Source organism: Rhinoraja longicauda, chromosome 2, assembly GCF_053455715.1.
Source record: "Rhinoraja longicauda isolate Sanriku21f chromosome 2, sRhiLon1.1, whole genome shotgun sequence".
In the NCBI taxonomy this organism is placed as follows: domain Eukaryota; kingdom Metazoa; phylum Chordata; class Chondrichthyes; order Rajiformes; family Arhynchobatidae; genus Rhinoraja; species Rhinoraja longicauda.
This window is the reverse complement of record NC_135954.1, coordinates 94,542,257-94,568,059: the sequence shown is the minus strand read 5'-3', so window position 1 is coordinate 94,568,059 and position 25,803 is coordinate 94,542,257. Positions and strand designations below refer to the sequence as shown.

General features: G+C 41.9%; 1 protein-coding gene across 5 annotated transcripts in view; it reads left to right on the top strand.

Moving 5' to 3' along the window:
- Window positions 1–25,803, top strand: part of kmt2ca (lysine (K)-specific methyltransferase 2Ca) — a 328,698-nt gene that overhangs the window by 75,649 nt on the left and 227,246 nt on the right. For all 5 annotated transcript variants that reach the window (XM_078424496.1, XM_078424488.1, XM_078424479.1 and 2 more), the window contains exon 3: window positions 24,602–24,684. In XM_078424496.1, coding sequence (XP_078280622.1) covers window positions 24,602–24,684 — 83 coding nt within the window. The remainder of the gene's footprint in view (window positions 1–24,601; window positions 24,685–25,803) is intronic.

Below are 25,803 nucleotides of genomic sequence, written 5' to 3'. Positions count from 1 at the left end.
GCCAACATCTTTAAATTAATATCCAGGTGTATCATGAATGTTTTGAAAGAGCTTTTAAAAGCAGGGAGAAAAATAGGAGTTGGAAAAAAATTTAGGAAAGGATTTGAAGCCAGTAATCTGATATGGCTAAATGCTCCTACACCAAGGGTAATGTGCAGTATAAGAAAATAACTGCAGATGCTGGTACAAATCGAAGGTATTTATTCACAAAATGCTGGAGTAACTCAGCAGGTCAGGCAGCATCTCGGGAGAGAAGGAATGGGTGACGTTTCGGGTCGAGACCATGTGCAGGGCTGAAGCTGCGTTTGCAGCTAAGAATTGGCATAGAGATGATATGGTATGAAGAGTTCATTGTTGAGGTATGAGATGCCAGGGAAGATTAGCCAGAAAAGATAAAGCAGAATGGTGTCAAGATCAAGCATACAATAAAATCCATCCTAGGTTTAATAAAGAGGGGAAATAAGACTGATTTTGCCTAGCATTAAATAATGCAGCATTGGGAAATCCAGTTTTAGATTGAAGACATATTTTTAATGATCCTGATCCAGATCCTGCAGGAAAGCAATCTGAAATATTAATCCTCCCATAGCTTTCCCTGCTCTTGTTTGACCCACTGAGTTTTTTCAACAGTTTGTCTTTTACTCCAGATTCCAGCATCTATAGCCTCTTGTGATACATTTATATTTAAATATTTTTTAAAATCTTTCAAATGCCAACGCATGTGCATCTTGGGACATCTGAAGTTGTAAAAGGTGTTACCATAAAGATTAACATGTCCTCTTTTCACCCGACGGTGCAAAACAGGTTCTGGACGTTCACATAGATGCAGAAATGAACCATCTACAGATTGCAAATACCTGTTAATTTGTGATTGAATATCGCATTTTAAATACCAGAAGGTGCGATCTGTAAAATTGAAATATGATTTTCCTTGGTGAAATCTGCATTAACTGAGGAAAAAGGCATTTTAAAATAATAGACTAGCAATGTCAAATTGATTTGCCTTATGGTGGAGGATATAGAGTAAACATGGATAACTGTTTTGTTTAGTGGAGATGGCGATCATTTTTCCTAATGTGTAACGGGATGTGAAACAGGATTGTTGTGGCTTTCTCTTCTTGGGTCCATTTTGACAAATTCAAGCTCACCTCTAGACACTGTCAGTCACTTTCATTTAATTTCTTCTCCCCATCTTACCGTTGCTATTTTGTGTGCCATTTGTTGAGAGTTAATCATATCCTAAAGAGCTATAAGGCAGCGAAGTACTCTGCAACCTATGATTCCTGGATGAGGGATGGTATTCAGTGGGAAAAGTTAAGTAAAATGGGCTTACGTATTCTGAAGTTTCAAAGAGTGAGTGGTAATTTCATTGAAACTTAAGATGCTGAGGTTGCTTGACGGTAAATGCAATAGACAATAGACAATAGGTGCAGGAGTAGGCCATTCGGCCCTTCGAGCCAACACCGACCGCCATTCAATATGATCATGGCTGATCACTCTCAATCAGTACCCCGTTCCTGCTTTCTCCCCATACCCACTGACTCTGCTATCCTTAAGAACTCTATCTAGCTATCTCTTGAATGTATTCAGAGAATTGGCCTCCACTGCCCTCTGAGGCAGAGAATTCCACAGATTCACAACTCTCTGACTGAAAAAGTTTTTCCTCATCTCTGTTCTAAATGGCCTACCCCATATTCTTAAACTGTGGCCCCTGGTTCTGGACTCCCCCAACATTGGGAACATGTTTCCTGCCTCTAATGTGTCCAACCCCTTAATAATCTTATACGTTTCGATAAAATCCCCTCTCATCCTTCTAAATTCCAGTGTATACAATCCTAGTCGCTCCAGTCTTTCAACATATGACAGTCCCGCCATTCCGGGAATTAACCTAGTAAACCTACGCTGCACGCCCTCAATAGCAAGAATATCCTTGCTCAAATTTGGAGACCAAAACTGCACACAGTACTCCAGGTGCGGTCTCACTAGGGCCCTGTACAACTGCAGAAGGACCTCTTTGCTCCTATACTCAACTCCTCTTGTTATGAAGGCCACCATCCCATTGGCTTTCTTCACTGCCTGCTGTACTTGCATGCTTCCTTTCAGTGCCTGATGCACTAGGACACCCAGATCACGTTGTACGTCCCCTTTTCCTAACTTGACACCATTCAGATAATAATCTGCCTTCCTATTTTTACCACCAAAGTGGATAACCTCACACTTATCCACATTAAACTGTATCTGCCAAGCATCCGCCCACTCACACAACCTGTCCAAGTCACCCTGCAACCTCATAGCATCTTCCTCACAGTTCACACTGCCACCCAGCTTTGTATCCTGCAAATTTGCTAATGATACTTTTAATCCCTTCATCCAAGTCATTGATGTATATTGTAAATAGCTGTGGTCCCAACACTGAGCCTTGCGGTACCCCACTAGTCACTGCCTGCCATTCTGAAAGGGACCCATTTATCCCCACTCTTTGTTTTCTGTCTGTCAACCAACTTTCTATCCATGTCAGTACCCTACCTCCAATACCATGTGCTCTAATTTTGCCCACCAACTCCTATGTGGGACCTTGTCGAAGGCTTTCTGAAAGTCGAGGTACACCACATCCACCGGCTCTCCCCTGTCAATTTTCCTAGTTACATCCTCAAAAAATTCCAGTAGATTAGTCAAGCATGATTTCCCCTTCGTAAATCCATGCTGACTCGGAACGATCCTGTTACTGCTATCCAAATGCTCCGCAATTTTATCTTTTATAATTAATAATAATAATGCATTACATTTGTATAGCGCTTTTCTAAAAACTCAAAGACGCTTTACATGGTTTACTAAAACATAGAAAAAATAAAATAAATAAATAAGTAAACGAACAGAAAAGGAAAAATAAGGTGAGGTGACGGTCAGTGGTTGAAGGCAGTGTTGAACAGGTGAGACTTCAGTGATGTTTTGAATGTGGTGAGTGAGGAGGAGTCTCTGACGGTTTGAGGTAGTGAGTTCCAGAGGGTGGGAGCAGCGATGGAGAAAGCCCTGTCCCCCCAGGATCTGAGTTTGGTCCAGATGGGGGGGGGGACAGGAGGTTAGCAGCAGCAGAGCGGAGGGTACAGGTGGGAGTGTGTCTGTGGAGGAGGTCAGTCAGGTAGGATGGGCCAGGTTATGGAGGGCTTTGTAGGTCATGAGGAGGATTTTGTACTGGATTCTCTGGTGGATGGGGAGCCAGTGGAGCTTGTAAAGGACAGGGGTGATATGGTCACGGGTCGGGGAGTGGGTGAGCAGACGGGCAGCGGAGTTCTGGATGTATTGGAGTTTATTGATGATTTTTGAGGGTGAACCATAGAGGAGGCTGTTACAGTAGTCCAGACGGGAGGTGATGAAGGCGTGGATGAGGGTTTCTGCAGCTGTGGAGGAGAGGGACGGACGGAGACGGGCAATGTTTTTGAGGTGGAAGAAGGCTTGACTCCAGCATCTTCCCCGCCACTGATGTCAGACTAACTGGTCTATAATTTCCCGTTTTCTCTCTCCCTCCTTTCTTGAAAGGTGGGATAACATTAGCTACCCTCCAATCCACAGGAACGGAACTGAATGAGGATATTTAGCCTATTGGGAAGTAATTAACATGGTCTTGGGATAAGGAGGCAGCCACCTAAGACTGAGATAAGAAGTTCACAACCTTCAGTTGTGATTCTTTATCCCACAGATTTGTGGATACCCTGTTGCACCATTACATTGATTCTTCTAGGCATGAATAAAAGGTAATTATGGAAGTTCTCACCAATACTTTTTCACATCAGAGAAGTATGGGGGAGTGGAGGGGTGGTGGAGTGCCAGGTTCTTTAAGTATTGCATACTTGCCAAGCAAGATCCATTGTGCTTTGTTGCGTGTTCATGGAGCTAGAGTTTAAGGTACTTCCAAATTTTGCTGTTCAATTGATTAAAACCAGGCAGTTCATGGAAGAATCCTGCTGGTAGGCTTAAGGAAGCCACTTGCCCCTCAAATTTTTCCGTCCATTCTGCCATTTAACATAACATCTACTTTAATTATAATAACTCCTGATTTCTATCTACCTTGCTTATCAGGAATTTATTTACATTCTTGGGCCTTTGAGGATAGTTCCAAAGAGTAGGATGCTCTGAATTTATTTATTTTTGCCTCATCACTATCTTAAACCAGTGACCCATTATTTGAAGCAGTGGCCACTATTTCTAAAAGCTCAGAGAATAGAGCCATTGAAATCTGCAACAACAAAAAAAACATCACTAGAGAATTCAGCGGGCCAAGCAGCATCTGTGGAGGTAAAAGCTGCAAGTCAATGTTTCAGGTTGAGACCCTGCTCTAGTCCTGGATATTCTCTTTAGTGAATATAATTTTGTTGACTTTCTTCCTCTCTCCCTCGCTTCCAACTTTCTCTTGCTATTTCTGAGGTTACGTACACTCTGGACTGGGTGATTAAAGATGCATATTTAACTCATCTGCCATCACCTGATCTTCCATTATTAATTGTTCAGATTCAATTCTACGCAAGGCAATTCTGTTGGTATGTATACAGGTCTTGTTCAAACTGTCAAAAAATTAAACTCCTTTTTGGTCATATTTGTTTGAGAATCTTTCTGGTCTTGATATTAGACTCTACAACTTTGGCTAACTACTTTTCTGTTTTTATCATAATGGACAGTTTCTGCTGTAAGCTGTCCATCTGCAATAGTGGCTCTGTTACCACAGTTTAACCTGCTGGAAATGTTCAATAGCCATGCATTTTGCACTTCATTCGAGTCATGGAGTCACAGAGCATTGAAGCATTTTTCAGCCCACCATATTCATGGTCATTTTTAGTCATTCAACACAACTCCCATTTGCCCATAATAAGTATGAATCATTGGATGCCAAGCATATTTAAATACTTGCCTAAATATCTCTTAAACTTAACTCCTCTGGCGATATGCTCCAATATTAACCATTCTCTGCAAAAGAAACGTCCCCAAATCTTTTTTAAAACTGCTTCCCCATCTTAAGCCAATGCCCTCTTGTTTTGATGCCCCGATTATTGGAAAATATTTCGACCATTTAACCTTTCTATGCCATTTAGCTTTATATACCTCTATCAAGTCACCTCTTGGCCACCTTTGCTGCAGGAGGAACAAATCTGCCTTATTCAATCTCTTCACAAAACTGAAGTCCATTAACATCCTGATGAATCTTTTCTGCATTCTCTCCATTGTATTTTCACCAATCAACAACGATCCATTGATCGTATTATCACCTCAACCCACCTCCCATTGACCTGAGTGCTCATGCAGTTTATCTGTAATGAAACACTGACTTTTTCCTATCACAGATATTCCATTTATCCAATCCACCCTCACTTCCTTCCTCTCCACACCCCCCCCCAACCAAGCTTCTCCATAAAACAAGTGCATATTTTTCACTTCACATGACTAGTCTTCATTTTTAAACAACGAGTGTATTTCTCATTCTCCAGATGTTGCATGACCAAAGCATTTGAGCTTTTTATTTTATTGTTATTATTTTATTGTGTATCTAACATCATTTACTTTACTGACATTAGTTGAGGGAAGTGTTATTTCCTGAGGCTCTTTTCCACAAGCAATATATTGCACACCTTTCAATTTGGTGTATTGTTTCATTTTTAATAACAACTTTAAGTATTCCTCATCTGATAATGCCAAATTGTTAGATTAAGCAGTGCATTTGTTCTTTGTTTTCTGCAAATGTGATTTGGAAAAATGAAAGATAGGGGAAAATGAGCATTTGTACCTACCTAATTAGATGCATCTGAATTGGCTTTATAGTTTCCTTAATCTAGTATAGTGTCTCAAAGCAAAGGGCCTTGATTGGTTCTAACGTAATTTTGAGACATGGATAACTGGTCATTTTTACGCATGCTATATAGTATTCAAGTCTCTTTGTATGACTGACTAGCTACGTGGCTTCAACATTTCCGATGCAGTCACAGAGATCTGGATTTAATCAAGGCAATTGTTGAGAAATTTACATCTCAACTTCCTGAAATTGATGATGAGCATGTCTACACATTTACTGGTGCACATTGGATTATGTACTATTGCTTTGGTCTCCCCCGGTAAAGGAAAATTATCTTGTATTATGGGCTTTATCCTAATTAAACTGATATTTGAGCTTTAGAAGAAATCAGATTTTTAAATTAAATTATTGGAGCATTGTGAATTGAATTAATTGTGAATTCACAGGGGTTTTCTTAAGTAGCAAAGAGTTGCTGCGCAGCGGTAGAGTTGCTGCTTTACAGCGAATGCAGCGCCGGAGACTCGGGTTCGATCCTGACTACGGGTGCTGCACTGTAAGGAGTTTGTACGTTCTCCCCGTGACCTGCGTGGGTTTTCTCCGAGATCTTCGGTTTCCTCCCACACTCCAAAGACGTACAGGTATGTAGGTTAATTGGCTGGGTAAATGTAAAAATTGTCCCTAGTGGGTGTAGGATAGTGTTAATGTACGGGGATCGCTGGGCGGCACGGACTTGGTGGGCCGAAAAGGCCTGTTTCCGGCTGTATATATATGATATGATATGATAGCATTTGGCTAAGAACTAATGACTTTGTAAGTGAAGATGTTCTGCCCAAATGTCTTCCTGCAGAGCCATCCATCCTTGCTAATTTCCCTGTAGCCCTGCTACTTTTACACATGTCCATCAACTGCCCTTTGATTATTTTGCTACTTGTCTAAGGTAAGCGATAACTCATAGTGCTAGATATCCTACCAGTATGTCATTGGAATGTGCAAGTAAACTGTGAAAAGTAATGAGGTCATGGAGTATGTACAGGTTTTATGCAGACTGCCCCCTAGGTCAGGATTGAATCGTCCCTGGTCTTGAGGCAGAAGTGCCAAGACTAAAAGAAATAGAAACAGGAAAGGCCATTCAGCCCCTGGATCCTGCGTCACCATTTAGTAGTCAAGGGAGTTTTATTGTCATGTCCCAAACAGGGCAATGAAATTCCTACTTGCAGCAGCACAACAGAATATGTAAACATAATACTATGTAAACAATATAATAAACAAGAAAAATGGATCATGTCTGTTGGAGCCCTAGTCATGCAACAAGGAAATAGGTCCTTTGGCCTCTCTTGTCCATACCGACTAAGGTGCCTATCCAACCTGATTCCATTTGTCTGTGTTTGGCACATAACCCTTTAAAATCTTTCATATCCATGTATATGTTCAAGTGTCTTTGCAATGCTCCGATTGTACCTGTTCAATTGTTTTCTCCAGCAGCTTGTTCCGTATACGAACCAGAGGACTCTGTCCCCATAGCTCTCTGTGCAATAAGTTCCAAAGACCCAATCCTCAGAAAATATTCTTACTCAGCTTTGTCTTAAATGGAATAATTTTATTCTGAGACCACTGGTTCTAGACCTGCCCTTGAGAGGAAGCACCCTGTTAAATATTTACCCAATTTAGACTTAAGAATCTTTGTTTCAATAAGTTCCCCATATTCTTCCAAACTCCAATGAATAGTCTCAACCTGTTTAACATTTCCAAGGGAGTCACATTGGCTGTTTTTCTATCTTCTGAGTGGTGCTATTTTGAAAAATATTCAGCCATTGGGTCTATTTCTGTGTAGTCGCTTGATTTAAAACCTAAGTGTGCTGTCCATTGGGTCCTGGGCACTTCTCTGCCTAGAGCTCCCTGCATTTCTCCAATACTTAATGCCTTGTAATCGGAGTTTTTATGAATTCTACCGCTATTGTCTCCCCTGCCATGTTGCCAAAGGCATGTCATTTCAATAAAGAACATTAGATTTGCTTTTTTAAACAGTTATCCACAACTCTGGATTTGCTCTATTTTGTATATTTCCCTTTGCATCTTCTGCCCTTGACTATAAATTTATGAACTTCAGTTCCCACCTTATTATCTTCTACATCTACTCTTTAAATTCCTCCTGATTTATTAAACCTTCTGTTCACGGAGCCTTCCCTTGTCCTAATTTAAATGCGATCATCAACTCTAGTTGTGATTCATCAGAACACTATCAAGGTTCAGTAAAATAAAAAACTTCAAGAGTATTTCATCTAACTAGGTAAGAGGCAAAAGACTATCTAAAGGGAGAATAGATCAGTTAAGAACCAAAGAGGTAATTGTGTGGAACAAGCTTAATAATATTTTGTGATTGCATTCACTAAAAAGGGTACATTGCCAAAGTTGTAGTCAAGGCAAAAATGTGTGCTATATTTGATGGGATAAACATAGAAAAGAGTAATTAAGAGGTTTATTATCTAAGAATGGAAATCTTGTCCGGTGAAATATATCCGAGGCTATTAAAAGGAACAAGGCAGAAAATTGTGTATGCTTTTAAAAAAAATCTTCCATGGCTAAATGAGATCCCAGAGGATTAAAGGATTGTTAATGCTGTACTATTGTCTACAAAGCCAAGTAGGAAAAAAACAAATTACAGACCAGTTATTTAAACTTGAGCAGTGGGCAACCTATATGAAACATTCTAAGAAGATAAATTCTCACCTTAAATGCATAATCAGCTATTGTTATTTATTCAAGTGATGTGGACTTCACAGACTGAGGCAGCATACAATTGTCCATCCTTAATTGCTCTTGAGAGGGAGCTGGTGAGCTGCCGCCTTGAGCCACTGCAGTCCTTCGGGTATAGGTATACCCAGAATGCTTTTATGGAGAGAATTGCAGGGGTTTGATGCAGTAACGATGAAGGAACTGTGATATATTTTCAACTCGGGATGGTATGTAGTTTGGATGGCAACTTCTAAGATGGTGTTAAGATGCTTTTGCTGGCCTAGACCTAGCCAGTAAAGGTCATAGATTTTTGAAAGTGCTGTCTGAGGAGTCACGATGCGTTATTGCAGTGCATCGTGTAGATGGTAGAAACTGCTACTGCTGTGTGTCAGTAGATGGTTGGAGATAGAGTGCATATCAAGTTGACTGTTGTGTCTTTTATGGTGCCAAACTTTGTGTGGAAATTGGAAATAAGAACAAAAAATATTGGAAATACTCAGCACATCAGGTGTATCTATAGAGAGAGAAACAGTTACTGTTTCATATGGTGGACATTTTTTCAGAACTGGGAAGGAGGTATTTGGAGCTTGTTGGGTTATCTGGGCATTGAGTGAATTGAAACAGAATGAGAACAGGCAAAAGATTGTGGGAGTTGGGAAATTCATAGCAGGAAGACGTACACAGCCAGTCAGGTTGGGCATGTCCTCCACGACGAGGAGAAAAGAAAAGTAGGGGGAGAAAAAGCGAACAAATTTGCATTCTAAATAATGGAAACTACAAAAAGCAATCCCCAAAAAGTATTTGCAACCGACTTAAGCGAGGAAGGTTGCTTTCTGAGTTCACCAACGTGAATATATAGAATACTGCAAAGGGCCAGGTAGTGTCCTCTCTGCTTCAGGACTACCATGCCTATAGTTAAGTCTCTAGTCAAGCTGCCCCAGTCCAGCTACACCAGCGTATCTAACTAACAATATCCAATCCACAGAAGCTGAATAGGTTTTCACTGAGGTGATGCAATGTATAACTAAGTCTGTCTTTAAGTGACACTTAATCACTGCCTGCTCAGTTTGAGTTTGCAAGGACAACCAGATTGGGTTCAACGATAAGAGTACTGACTTCCAAAGGTAACATGTTAATGACAGATATTATGGCTTAGTTCGATTGAATTAGATTTTTAGATTTAGAGATACAGCGTGGAAACAGGCCCTTCGGCTCACCGGGTCCGCACCGCCCAGTGATCCCCGCACATTAACACTATCCTACACACACTAGGGACAATTTTTTTAAAACATTTTGCCCAGCCAATTAACCTACATACCTGTACGTCTTTGGAGTTTGGGAGGAAACCGAAGATCTCGGAGAAAACCCACGCAGGTCACGGGGAGAAAGTACAAACTCTGTACAGACAGCGCCCGTAGTCAGGATCGAACCCGAGTCTCCGGCGCTGCATTCGCTGTAAGGTAGCAACTCTACCGCTGCGCCACCGTGCCGGTATCAGGAAGTCCTGGCAAAACTGTTTTGGTATCAGGAAGTCCTGGCAAAACTGTTTCAATGGGCATATTGGAGAAAACTCCCATTGTATAAACTTGGAACCAACACAAAGGAAATTTTATCGCGGTTGTTAAGCCTTAGCTGCAGGACGTTACTGTAGGACTTTGAGAAAACACACCGAGATCTAACTCTACACTTGCTCCATCAATAGCCCGTATCATCATAAGGTCATAATGTCATCTGGTGATTACAACCTGAACTGATTAACACCAATTAGTGAAACCATTTTTATACATATGCAGTTAGGTGAAACTGAGGGCGTTAGGTATAAGAGACCGACAACATCCACCGAGAGATCCAAAAGTATGACTGTTACCAAATCACTCGCCATCAGCATCTTGGGATGCGATTCAACTTTGATCTAAAATTTAATTGGGGAAGTCTTAATTGCTGTGACAACACAACAAACCAAAGGCCATAATAACTGAGCACTGGTAAATTATCAATTAGATTTTTGCCATGTAAAAGAATAGTCTCAAGTTGAGCTAATTTGTTTTGACTGCCGACATACACCTTCGAACTACCTTCCACTGAATGATGGAGTGCTACCATTTACATACAGTTACTTTGAGAATTGTTCATTCAGAAAAGGTGTAACTTGGGTGGTTAAAATAATAAGAAACAAGTTAATATACTCCAGCAGAAATGAAGGTTTTCTCCCACCGTGCTGGGGTTGACAACTGAGACAAGAGATTTTGCTGCAGATTGTTTCTTTCATTAAACTCTTGAGTGATTCTTATTGCTCAGAACCACGTCTCCAAATTGAACTGTCAAAATAGAAAGCAGAAAATCAGAGGTGTATTAGGAAGTAGAATGTTTAAGTTGATCAGTAGAATGTTTACAGTATTCAAACAATACACCATAAGCACAAGTCAATCCATACAATGTTTATGACCCGAAAGCAGTGTGTGAAACGATAGCAGAGTCTGATTTTGAGATTTATGCCACTTAGAAACATGGAAACATAGAAAATAGGTACAGGAGGAGGCCATTTGGCCCAGAGCCAAATTCATTGTGATCATGGCAGCTCATCCATAATCAGTAACCTGTGCCTGCCTTTTCTCCATATCCTTTGATTCCACGAGCCCCTAGAGCTCTAACTCTTTTAAATTCATCCAGTGAATTGGCCCCCACTGCCTTCCTTGGCAGAGAATTCCACAATTTCACAACTCTGGGTGTAAAAGTTTCTTCTCACCTCAGTTTTAAATGGCCTCCCCTTTATTCTTCGACTGTGGCCCCTGGTTCTGGACTCTCCCAACATTGGGAACATTTTTCCTGCATCTAGCTTGTCCAGTCCTTTTATAATTTTATATGTCGCTATAAGATCCCCTCTCATCCTTCTAAACTCCAGTGAATACAAGCCCAGTCTTTCCAATCTTTCCTCATATGATAGTCCCTCCATCCCAGGGATTAACCTCGTGAACCTATGCTGCACTGCCTCAATAGCAAGGACGTCCTACCACAAATTAAGAGACCAAAACTGCACACAATACTCCAGATGTGGTCTCACCAGGGCCCTATACAACTGGAGAAGGACCTTTTTGCTCCTATACTCAAATCCTCTCGTTATGAGGGCCAACATACCATCAGCTTTCTTCACTGCCTGCTGTACCTGCACGCTTACTTTCATTGACTGGTGTACAAGGACACCCAAGTCTCGTTGCACTTCCCCTTTACCTAATCTGACACCATTGATATAATAATCTGCCTCCTTGTTTTTGCCGCCAAAGTGGATAACCTCACATTTATCTACATTATACTGCATTTGCCATGCGTCTGCCCACTCACTCAACCTGTCTAAGTCACCCTGCAACCTCCTAACATCCTCTTCGCAGCTCACACCTCCACCCAGCTTTGTGTCATCTGCAAACTTGCTAGTGTTACTTTTAATTCCATCATCCCAATCATTAATATATATTGTAAATAGTTGCGGCCCCAGCACCGAGCCTTGTGGCACGCCACTGCCTGCCATTCTGAAAAGGACCCGTTTATTCCTACTCTTTGCTTCCTGTCTTCAACCAATTCTCTATCCCTGTCTATTCCCATACCCCAATACCATGTGCTCTAATTTTGCTCACCAACCTCCTGTGTGGGACCTTATCAAAGGCTTTCTGAAAGTCTAGAACTGGCTCTCCTTCATCCATTTTACTTGTCGCATCCTCAAATTCCAGAAGATTAGTCAAGCATGATTTCCCCTTCATAAATCCATGCTGATTTGGACCAATCCTTTTACTGCTATCCAAATGTGCCGTTATTACCTCTTTAATAATCGACTCCAGTATCTTCCCCACCACAGATGTCAGGCTAACTGGTCTATAATTCCCCGTTTTATCTCTCGCTCCTTTCTTGAAATGTGGGATAACGTTAGCTACCCTCCAATCCACAGGAATTGATCCTGAATCTATTGAACATTGGAAAATGATTACCAATGCGTCTACAATTTCTAGAGTCACCTCCTTGAGTACCCTGGGATGCAGACCATCAGGCCCTGGGGATTTATCAGCCTTCAGTCCCATCAATCTACCCAATACTATTTCTCACCTAATGCAAATTTCTTTCATAGAAACATAGAAAATAGGTGCAGGAGTAGGCCATTCGGCCCTTCGAGCCTGTACCGCCATTCAATATGATCATGGCTGATCATCCAACTCAGTATCCCGTACCTGCCTTCTCTCCATACCCCCTGATCCCTTTAGCCACAAGGGCCTCTGTCCTCTAGTACATCTGGGAGATTGTTTGTGTCTTCTTTAGTGAAGACAGATACGAAATAACTGTTCAACTCTTCTGCCATTTCCTTGTTTTCCATAATAATTTCACCCGTTTCTGCCTTCAAGGGACCCACATTTGTTTTTTACTAATTTTCTATTAACATATCTAAAGAACCTTTTACTGTCCTTTATATTCTTGGCCAGCTTCACTTCGTACCTCATATTTTCAGCCTGTTTTGCCCTTTTTGCTACCTTCTGTTGTCCTTTGAAAGTTACCCAATCCTCTGGCTTCCCACTACTCTTTGCTATGTTACACATCTTTTATTTTTAGTTTTATTCTATCTCTAACTTCCCTTGTCAGCCATGGTTGCCTCTTACTCCCCTTAGAATCTTTCTTCCTCTTTGGAATGAAATGATCCTGCATTTTCTGGATTCTGCCCAGAAATTCCTGCCATTGTTGTTCCATCCTCATTCCTGCTAGGATCCTTTTCCATTCGACCTTGGCCAGCTCCTCTCTCATGCCTTCATAGTCCCCTTTGTTCAGATGCAACACTGACATTCCTGGTTTAACCTTCTCCCTCTCAAATTGCAGATTAAAGCTAATCATATTATGGGTCACTACCTCCTTGAGTTCCCTTATTAAATCTGGTTCATTGGACAACACTAAATCCAGAATTGCCATCTCTCTGGTAGGCTCTAGTACAAGCTGCTCTAAGAATCCATCTCGGAGGCACTCTACAAACTCCCTTTCTTGGGGTCCAGAACCAACCTGATTTTCCCAGTCTACCTACATATTGAAATCCCCCATAACCACAGTGGCATTACGTTTGTTACATGCCAGTATTAACTCCTGCTGCAACTTACATCTTATATCCGGGCTGCTGTTTGGGGGCCTGTAGATAATTCCCATTAGTGTCTTCTTACCTTTGCAATTCCTCAACTCTATCCACAGTGACTCTATATTGTTAATCCCTATGTCACCCCTCGCAAGGGACTGAATTTCACCAACAGAGCTATCCCACCTCCTCTGCCCACCTGCCTGTCCTTTCTATGGGACATATAACCCTGAATATTTAGTTCCCAGTCCCGATCCTCCTGCAGCCACGTCTCTGTAATCCCCACAATGTTATATCTACCAATCTCTAACTGAGCCTCGCGCTCATCCACTTTACTTCTTATACTTCGTGTATTCATATTTTGTAATTTTAATCCTTTGTTCATCTCACCTTTCACATCGATTCCAATTACACTTGGCCATTCTCTCCTATTCGTTCGTGAGCTTTCTGTCCTGTTAATTCGGGGGTCTTTCTTAACTTTTCCTATACTCTCTTTCCCTTTAACTCCATCCTTGTCTATCCCATTTGAAACACCCCCCCACTATTTAGTTTAAAACCACCCGTGTTGCAGTGGCAAACCTGCCTGCCAGAATGCTGGTCCCCCGCCTGTTGAGGTGCAACCCATCCCTTTTGTACAATTCACCCTTACCCCAAAACAGAACCCTGTGGTCTCAGAATCTAAATCCCTGCCCCCTGCACCAGCTTTTCAGCCACACATTCAGATCCCGTATCTCCCTGTTCCTGCCCTCACCAGCACGAGGAGCAGGAAGCAAACTGGAGATAACCACCCTGGAGGTCCGGCTTTTCAGCCTTCTTCCGAGCTCTCTAAAGTCATGTTGCAGAATATCTTTCCTCTTCTTCCCGATGTCGTTTGTGCTGACATGCACAACCACGTCTGGCTGCGCACCTTCACCCTTGAAGATGCTCTACACTCGGTCGATGATGTCCTGGATCCTGGCACCAGGGAGGCAACACACCATTCTTGAATCCTTTTGTATAAATTAATGTAAACTTTCTTGGAGTACATTTAATGCTTTATCAATTTTTTATGTGTATGCACAGTATTGATATATTTTTTAAGATGAGTTTAAAGACGACCTGATGGTTAGCTGTAATGAGTTTCTGCAATGTAATGATTAAAAGCATTGCACTATTATATATCAACATTTTTCAGTACAAATAAACAAAAACTGAATAAATAGAACATGGTACCTACTAATGTTGGTCCCAGAATATTGAGCAAGTGCAGTTGATGAAGTGGGAACTGGCTTTGCTGTGTTAATAGTGGATTATGCCTTCAGACCTGTATAATATTGATACCATTGTGATCGATAATAAAACTCCACACCAGAATAATTTCTTGTTTTTAAATAAGCCAAATACCCATTTTACCAATAGGGACCATATTTGTTCAGAGAACAAGTGATTGAGTTGTACATCGATGGGTGAATACGGGCCCATGGGGGATGAATTTATTTACTGAAATATAATGAATTAACATTTCTCATGCAAGTTTGTAAATTGAAGCAATAAATCTAAAAATGTCACCTTTATTGGAAGCCTGATTCTCTAACGGACGTCTAGGGCCTGTCCCACTTTGGCGATTTTTAAGGCGACTGCTGGCGACTGTCAAAGTCATAGCAGATCGCCGAAAAACTTGATTTTTTTTAACCCTACGACTCCCCCTACGACAATGCCTACAACAAGCTATGACAACCTACTACCTAGGCGACGGCAAGCGTTGGCGACAACTGGCGACCCAGTCGTCGCGACCTAGGACGTCCACTTACCACAGCGATTACGACAACCGAAGTCAACCTACCTCTACCCTCGACAAGCTATGACCCTGTCAGGTCACAACTGATGACAACGGGGGTAGCCATTTCACGTAATTTTGCCGCAAAAATGGGTTTGGGTAGGGTCTCCGATCATTCAGCATCATGACTGCCAGCAAGCAACAAGTGATGGCATTGCTCTTACATCAAATACAAGCCCTGCTGCTTGCAGCGGCCCTCATGCTTAAAATTCTGCAAGACAGAAGGACAAGAAGAATGGGGAAGAAGAAGCCCAAGAAGAGGTCTGTGTGGTTGAAGCCCTTGTCCCTGAAGAGACCCAATACAGTGCAATGTCAAAATAAATGAAGAGTTTGCTCTTCATTGCAGTGCAATGTTTGTGTTTGTTTTATTGTTCAAAATAAATGAAATTAAAATATTTGTAAGAGATGCCATGAGAAACTGAAATCCAATAACTTCAAACGTCAATCTTTGGTCAAAATGTCCAAATTTTATTTTATTCAAACAAACAAAATTCTTATAAAAGGTGGATCAGCAACAACCAAAGACACCTGGCGACAGCCTACAAAAGCGCCCACGACAGGATACGACAAGCTACGATCATTGGCGTCAAGCAGCTGTTGCCGAAAATTTGAGCAGGGAAAAATTTCCGCGGCGACCCAAGAAAAGCTACGATTCATTGGCGACTACTCACGACCATGCCCGTGACACACCGGCGACCGTGCGGCGACAGCCTAGTCGCTGGCAGTCGCCTTAAAAATCGCCGAAGTGGGACAGGCCCTTTAACTATGTAAAAGTGTTTTAGGTAATCCCTTCCACACACGCCCACAAGTTGCAGTTGCTTGGGTGACTGCAACTGATATCTCTCAAATGACTACCCAAAAAGTTGAGATACAGAATACAATTCGTGCTCATGAAATTTGTGTGAAAACAAGTAACTAAACATAAAATATTTTTTTCAACTTGTGCAAATGATATTGCTTCGTGTTACAGAAAATAGCAATCTCGGAACTGAATGCTGCCTATCCCCTTGGAAATCAGGATGGTTGTCTACATGCAACGTTCCTAAAACACTTGAGGCACAAGTCAAACTGTTGGAAGGATAAATTAGGTTGTTTAGTTTAGAGATACGGTGCAGAAACAGGCCCTTTGGCCCACCAAGTCTGTGCCGACCAGAGATCCCCTCACACTAACATTATCCTACATACACCAGGGACAATTTACAATTTTACCGATGCCAATCAACCTACAAACCTGTACCTCTTTGGAGTGTGGGAGGAAACTAGAACACCTGGAGCAAACCCACGCAGGTCACGGGGAGAACGTACAAACTCTGTATAGGCGGTCTCTGTATAGGATACTCTCTGGAGTCAGTATCGAGCCCGATCGCTGGCGCAGGAGAATGGGGAAAGGAGGGAGAGATAAACCAGCCATGATTGAATGGCGGAGTAGACGATGGGCTGAATGGCCTCGTTCTACTCCTATTCCTGATGACCTTATGACAGCAAATCTACGGCTGCGCCACCGTGCTGTAGTTTCAAGAAATTAGTTTAAAGGTTTTATAGAAGTGAGAAGTGGATAGGTTAGGGATGGAACTCTAGGGACATACATACACATTTGAAGGCATGGTCTTCCATTGTGGAATGAGGAGATTGACTATAAAAGATAGCAAAGAACATTGTTGGGTAAGATAGTGTTGTGGAACTAGTCAATGTGGTCATAATGTCAATTGCAATCTGCCGTAACATATTTGATCCCTGTATATTTACAATCACAATTTTTCCCAATAATTCAAGACATCTCTTTCCACAGCTTTTAAATGTCTTGGTGGTTCAGGAAACACCACCAAGACATTTAAACGCTGTGGCAAGAGATTTTTCTTGAATTATTGGGAAAAATTGTGATTGTAAATATACAGGGGTCAAATATGTTACGGCAGATTGCGATTGACATTTAAGCAACATATAATCGAAGTTTGTGGCACCCTCTATGGAAAAAGTTGATCCCTGGGGTTCCTATTAAATCTTTTTCCTTCATGTTAAACCTACAGTGCATTCAGAAAGTATTCATACCCCTTCGCTTTTTCCACATTTTGTTACGTTACAGCCTTATTTAAAAATGGATTAAAAAATTTTTTTATCATCAATCTATGCACAATACCTCATAATACAAAAGTGAAAACAGGTGTCTAGAAATTTTTGCAAAGTAATTAAAAAGAAATAACTGAAATATTACATTTACATAAGTATTCAAACCCATTACAGTACTTTGTTGAGGCACCTTTGGCAGCGATTACAGCCTCAAGTCTTCTTGGTAATGACGCTACAAGCTTGGCACACCTGTATTTGGGTAATTTCTCCCATTCTTCTCTGCAGATCCTCTCGAGCTCTTGTCAGGTTGGATGGGGAGCGTCGATGCACAGTTATTTTCAGGTCCCTCCAGAGATGTTCGCTTAGGTTCAAGTCCGGGCTCTGGCTGGGCCACTCAAGGACATTCACAGACTTGTCACGAAGCCACTCCTGCATTGTCTTGGCTGTGTGCTTCGGGTCGTTGTCCTGTTGGGAGATGAACCTCCGCCCCAGTGTGGTCCAGAACGCTCTGGAGCAGGTTTTCATCAAGGATCTCTCTGTTGTTTGCTCTGTTCATCTTTCCCTCGATTCTGACTAGCCTCCTAATTCCTGCAGCTGAAAAACATCCCCACAGCATTATGCTGCCACCACCATGCTTCACCTTAAATATAATATTGGCCAGGTGATGAGCGGGGCCTGGTTTCCTCCAGACATCATGCTTGGCATTCAGGCCAAAGAGTTCAATCTTGGTTTCATCAGACCAGAGAATCTTGTTTCTCATGGTCTGAGAGTCCTTTAGGTGCCTTTTAGCAAACTCAAAGTGGGCTGTCTTGTGCCTTTTAGTGAGGAGTGGCTTATGTCTGGCCACTCTACCACTATAGTGCTGCAAATATAGTTGTCCTTCTGGAAGGTTCTCCCATCTTCACAGAGGAACTCTGGAGCTCTGTCAGAGTGACCATCGGGTTCTTGGTCACCTCCCTGACCAAGGCCCTTCTCCCCGATTGCTCAGTTTGGCTGGGCGGCCAGCTCTATGAAGAGTCCTGGTGGTTCCAAAGTTTTTCCATTTAAGAATGACGGAGGCCACTGTGCTCTTCAGGACCTACAATGCCGCAGAAATTGTTTTATACCCTTCACCAGATCTGCGTTTCGACACAATCCTGCCTCGGAGGTCTACGGACAATTCCTTCATCTTCATGGCTTGGTTTTTGAGGGGGGGAGAGAGAGGGGGGAGGGAGAGGGGGGGGAGGGAGAGGGAGGGGGGGAGGGAGAACATACAAACTCCATGCAGACAGCATCTGTAGTCAGGATCGAACCCAGTTCTCTGGCTCTGTAAGGTAGCAGCTCTACTGCTATGCCACTGTGCCGTTCCTTATCAGAAGCTCTTAAGTCTTTGGGCTGAAAATGGTGAATTTCCCACAGGTGAATTCCATGAGGGTCAGCTTTGATTGAGTAATATCTTGCCATCATATTTGGTGAAGTTTTGACTTCAATGCAAATCATTATCTATTTTGCCACACATTTGAGGACGTGAGCTGTCAAAAATTGTGCAGACACAATTTTATGTCCAATTTCACTTGCGAGAATTGCAATTCAAACTCTTAAATTTTAATTGAATTGAATTAAATACATTTTATTAGCCAAGTATGTATACATACATGGAATTTGCCTTGGTGTTTTGCTCGCAAGGATAAGAACACGATATACAGTAGACAATTAAAAATAAAACATAATTTAAACATGTGAAGAATAAAATAAAATGTCAGTGCAAAAGGAGGCTACAAAGATTTGGCTGTTGAGTAGAGCTATTGCTCGTGGAATAAAAGCTGTTTTTAGTTCTGGCTGTGGCGGCTTTGACAGTCCGGAGTCACCTATCAGAGGGAGTTACTTCAAAGCGTTTGTGGCCAAGGTGAGAGGGGTCAGAGATGATCTTACCCGTTTGCTTCCTGGCCCTTGCAGTGTATAGTTCGTCAATGGGGGGAAGATTGAGGCCAACAACCTTCTCGGCTGATTGAACGATGCGCTGCAGCCTCTAGATGTCATACTTGGTGGCTGAGCCAAACCAGATCATGATGGAGAAGGCGAAGACAGACTCTATGATGGCTATAAAACTGGACCATCATTGCCTGTGGCAGATTATGTTTTCTCAGCTGCCACAGGAAGTACATCCTCTGTTGGGCCTTTTTGACTGGAGTCGATGGTGGCCTCCCATTTTAGGTCCCTGGAGATGATGTGACTGTGGTGTTATTGATGGTGAGTGGGGGGAGGGGAGGGAGAGTTCTCCTAAAGTCTACAATCAATGAGGATTGAGCTCCAGGTTGTTGCGATGGCACCAGGATGTCTGCTGTGTCACTTCCTGTCTAGGCAGATTCCTCCCCATCCTGGATCAACCCTATTTAAAGGTTTCAACTTGTATTTCGTTTTGAAATCAATTGATGAAAAGGATTTAAAATTATATCTCATAGCTGGGCTTGTTAGTCTTGTTTCTGTTTCTATTTATGTTAATAATACTTAGTTTGCAATTTATTACTTGAGAATTATAGCCTGCTGGTGCTTACATTCAAAATGGAGCTAAAAGCTCCGGGTGATCATTTATTTTCCAATCTGTCTCAAAGGGTTGTATTTGCATCATTTGTGTACATTACTTATCCAGAATTACAAAATGCAGTACTTATTCACAGGAATCATGGCCCCAAATGAGGAAATGCATACTTTAGTTTGGGATGTAAAAATTACTTCAAATCACAGGGGGAGCCATCCTTTGTGAGAGTGAGCCAGAGATGCTGCCTAACCTGCTGAGTTACTCCAGCATTTTGTGTCTATCTTTGGTATAAACCAGCACCTGCAATTCCTTTTTATTACATCCTACTTTCAACACCATATTTCTAATCAGACTCATCTCCAAACTCTTGGACCTAGAACCCCTCAGCATCCAGAACCTAGACTTCCTAACCTGTAGACCACAATCAGTAAGGACATGCACAAACATCCTTGGCGATAACACAGATTCCCCGCAATATCGCATCCTTAGCCCCTTACCGTACTCAGGGTGTGGTGAGGAGCTGTTGATGATCATGTCTGTGTGGCCAAATTCTGCGTAAACTCCAGTCATAAATTTGCACATGTCACCATTATAGTGGGGCCATATCTCAAAAAATAAGGAGGCGGGGCACATAAAAGAGAGCTTGGTAACATGGTGTATTGAAGATGAAAAGGAGCTGGCCATCGGGCAGGAATGCAGATCCGAGTCTTTATTAATGGTGTTGAAGTAGAGATACCTCTCAACCCCCCCTCCCCCCCCCCCCCCCCTCCCCCGGACTCCAACTGCACTTTATGCACTCTGGAATGCACCCATATCGAGGACCTCTCACATCCCAATCATTTATTTTGCCCCATCCCATTAAGCAAAATATACAAAAGTGTGAAAGCATCTACCACTACATTCAAAAAGCAACCTTTTCCTGCTGATACCACTCTTGATCAAACCTCTCATATGTTTAGAAGGTACTAGACCAAGTGCACCCGTTGGGCCCAAACCTCTCCTGCATTGGTGCAGCACCCTCTCCTCCCCCCCTCCACCCCCCCACTCCCCCTCCACCCCCCAGTCCCTCCTCCCCCTCCACTCACCCACTCCATCCCCCCTGAACCTCCCATTCACCCGCTCCATCCCCCCTCAACCCCAAACCTTCTGCATTGGTCTAGCACCCTCCCCTCGCCCCCACTCACCCACACCATCCCCCCTGAAGCCCCCTACCCTCCTCCCCCCCACTCACCCACTCCATCCCCCCTCAACCCCACTCACCCACTCCATCCCCCCTTGGCCCCCCTTATCCCCCTCACCCACCCATCCTCTCTCAACCCCCTTATCCCCCTCCTCCCTCCACCATTAGCCTCCCCATCCCCCTCCCTATTCACCCACTCCATCTCCCCTCGACCCCACTCACCCACTCCATCCCATCTCAATCCCCCCTCCCACCCCACCCCCCTCCCTCCCCTAAGGTGGGCCTAAAATTGTTGTGCTATCGTGTACCATTTTGGCTGTATTTCTAGCACAAGAATAAATATATAAATATACACACAAACAAGATGAGAGTTTTATTAATATGAATATAGATTTTAGATCTTCCAATCGACCTTGTTGCGACCTTTGCCCTTTTTAAAAGTCTGCACTTTCTCGCTTTATGCACTGTTTATTTTCTCTTTTGCACTACTCGTGTTTGGTCTGATTGTACTTGTATTATCTGCCTGGATAGTGCTGAAAACAAACTTTTTCCCCGTATCTTGGTATACATGACAATGAAATACCATGATAATATGTTTACTCACGAACTTGAGAATGGATAAGAGAATTTTCCAGTCATGAGCCCCGCTGTTTGAGTTGCTTCAAAATAATCACTTTTTTTTCACATTTTACTGAAGGAAAACCTTTGTACTGAATATATTTAAAGATGTTGTTGATTTGAATACACTATTCACTTTTCATGAAATGTCAATGCAAGTGTTCTTTATCATGAGAGCAAGCCATAGCAACATAATGCAAGGTGAAGTACACGAAAATGAGAATATAAGTTTCTTATTTTTTTGGTCATGTAATAATCATTTTCAAGAAAGTGTGGAGAGGCAAACAACTGCAGATCCTGGAATCTTGATCAAAACTTAGTACTAGAGGAACTCAGTGGGTCAGACAGTCTGGTGGAGGGAAAGGACAAGTGACATTTTGGGTTGGCTTCCTTCAGACTGATTTCAATAGGGGGAAGACAGCTGGAAAGGACAGGGTGGGGGCAGGACAAAGCCTGGTGAGTGATCGGTAGATACAGGTGGGGTGAGGGGGTTGATTGTCAGATGGGATGCTGAGTGTAAGGAAGATGAATGTCATGCAAAAATCATCTTTTGACATTTCATTTTGAAAAAAATCGTCATATTCCATAATAATTAGGTGAGCCAAAATTAATGCCAGTTTATGAAGCCATCAAGGTAATAATTTGAAATGCTGAAATGTTTTATTGACAATAAAATCTATAAATTCATAAAAACATAATTTATCTTTTCAGGGTAGTACTCAAGTGAATCATTTTTAAAAATGGGTGTAATAGAATGCTGCTGACATTCTCTTGCGGGACAATCTAGAATAAGGGTCATTGCCTCAAAATAAAAACTTGCTCATGTAAGACAAGTTTTTCTGAAGAGTATCATCTTCATCAATAGCTGTGAAAGCAGTTGCAGAATTGCGGTTACAATCAAATCAGCCATAATGTAATTGAATTGCAGAGCAGCTCAGCGCCAAGTTATTTAAACCTGCTCCTAATCTAAGTGGCCCATATATGTTAAGATAGCGAAAGGGATGTTGTGACATTTAGTTGTCCCTGGTTCCGATAATGGTGTCGCTGCTTTTGAATCTAAACCTGATGGAGCTGGCAAACTTGAAAACAAAAATTCTTTTTTGACTTTTCTTCAGTGGCTCATAACAAGACTTAAGAACGATATTAATGGATAACTTTGTATCTAATAAATCTCGTTATAGCAAAACATAACCATTTGCATCATGTGACCACATCTAATACTGTGGTTCCTGTTGGCATTGTCATCTGCAGATTTCTAAAAGCATTACATGAACAGAAAAAAGCAGGAGCAAACTATTTGGCTCCTTGAGTCTGCTCACCATTCAATAACATTGAGCAGCTCTACCAGCTGCACCACTGTGCTACTCAACTTGTACAGTTGCAACTGGTACAGTTATTCAGGCATTCAAACTACCAATGACTAGTCTTGAATGTGTTAACACTTTCAGAAGATTCATCATAGCATTCTTTTTCAGTCTGTATATAAGCGATGTCATGGACCATCATCAACCTTTGGCACACGTTGTTGATTCTGATCATGTAAGCACATGCTTAAACATCAGTCACACATCCCTTTCTCACGTTCAGTACACAACTGGAAGTACCATTCTGCTGCAGCCGGTAGAGTTCTGTTTCCAACAGATAATTGTATCAAGAGTATTATACACTTTTTATTTCATCAAGCACGTGTCAATGGTCTGCACAAGAAACAGTCTATTAACTGTCAGAAATGGATAGTGATCTTTGACTCAGCTGTGCCTGGGATTTTAATTGACACTTACTGCTGATATCACTTAAAATGACTCAACCCCCACCACTCCTCTCTGCTCCCTAACGTTGAAGGATTGTTCACTGAGAGTGCCAAAAAGCTTTGTTGATGGAGTCAGTTACATTACACACAAAAATTATCAATCGAATGCTTGTAAATCGAGCATGATCTGCGTAGATCATGTGTAGATCAATTCCAGATTCCTAGTATTAACTCTGCTAGTTAGGAAATGCAAGCTTAAGGCACTTTGACGCAACAAAAAATGAAACTGACCATTGGACCTCTCTAACGTGAATAAATGGGGAAAATTGTTAAGATCTAGGAACAGTTCATTTACAGCTACCATTCAATAAAGGAAAGTCTGTATTTTCAGATAAAGAGAGGTTGCAGACATAAACGAATAGAAAACTATTTTCTCTAAAATAGAGAGAGAAAGGAGGAAAAGCAAATTGAGAATTATTAAGGTTTTTAAAGTATTAAATGATTATACTAAAAAGTTAGAAATAGTAAGTGACCCAGTTCTTACGTGACAAAATAATAATAGGAATTGATCGGGCAAACACACGGAGACTCTTGCCCAGAGTGGGGGAATCAAGAGCCAGGGGACATAGGTTTAAGGTGGTGTGGGGGGGGGGGGGGGGGGCGGGGAGATTTAATAGGAACCTGAGGGGTGACTTTATTACACAAAGGGTGATGGGTGAGTGGAACCAGCTGCTCGAGCAGTTAGTTGAGGCTGGTACTATCGCAACATTTAGGAAACATTTAGACAGGTACTTGGATAGGATAGGTTTAGAGGAATATTGGCCAAATCACAGGCAGATGGGACTAGTGTAGTTGGGAAATGTTGATCGGCGTGGGCAGGTTGGGCTCATGGGCCTGTTTCCACGCTGTTCAACTCTATGAAAATATTTCATTTGATTTTAATGAGATAAAATCTCATCATAATAAACAGGAAAAAACTTGGGTAACTTCTGCAAGATAAATCCATTGTATTTTATAGCTTTTGACATATCTTTCATGATTGCAGGACTCGAAGCAGGGGGAAGATGGTTGTTGATGATGATGACAGTATGGATGGGTTGGAGACAACAGAAAATGCAATGGAAACAGGTAAAAAAATTACATCCTGCATTACATTACATTAGAATAATATTATCATCTTTGAAAATTATTTACTCGTGCTGCAGTGGGTACTTGTAATCTTCTTTCCTGTAAGTGGCAATCACAATTTCAGTGTTAAAAGCCCTGACTCATCCCCGATACAATATCGGGCAGATGTTTACAAAGTCCCACGACGAGCCACATCTGATCCCACTGGCAGTTATGTTGTTAATGTAACTTCTGATTTGAAGGAATTTCTTAGTGAAACTAAACCTGGTTGGAAACCGTAACAATGGCTGGAATGCTAGAAATTGAGAGGATGTTTCCCCCAGCAGGCGAGTCCTGTACTGTGGCTTTGGGGTCACAAACTGGATTTACACATGGTTTATTCAAAGGGTAATGCGTCGTTTGACTTTAAAGTAGAGAATCCCAATAAATTATTGAGTACGTTTAGAGTAGAGAGATTTTTGACCTCAAGGAATTAGTGGAAACGAGTATTCACTGAGAGCGTATTTGAGGTGGAGAATCAGTAATGAATCGTGCAGCTGGCCTCAGTTGTATGGCACAGTCCTTTCTGGCGTCATATATCATGTGCATATATAATATCTGATTCGTGTGGGCCGAAGGGCTTGTATTTGTGCTGTTCCTCTGAACGAAACTAATCTAAAATTAAACACTGGTGTAGGAAGGAACTGCAGATGTTAGTTTATACCGAAGGTAGATACAAAACACTGGAGCAACTCAGCAAGTCAGGCTGCATCTGTGGCCAAAAAGAATAGGTGAATTTTGTGGGTCGGAACCCTTCCTCAGAAGAGACTTTCTCAGGCCCGGGGAAGGATTCCAACCTGAAACGTCATCTACTCTTTTTCTCTAGAGATGCTGCCTGATCCGCTCAGTTACACCAAGATTTTAGTATCTATCTTCCAATACCAATGAGTTTATTTTGCTTTTAGTAGTATTTGGCATTTGTTTTCAAGAAATCATTGGAATTATTTTTGTGCTACGTGTCCTTTTTATATATGTGGAATAACTCTTCTGTATGGAGTCCAATTTTCATAGGCTAACTGCCAAGTTAGTCACTGAACCGGCACATTTTAAGTCTTCCCAAGTGTAAAGTGATCGGATAAA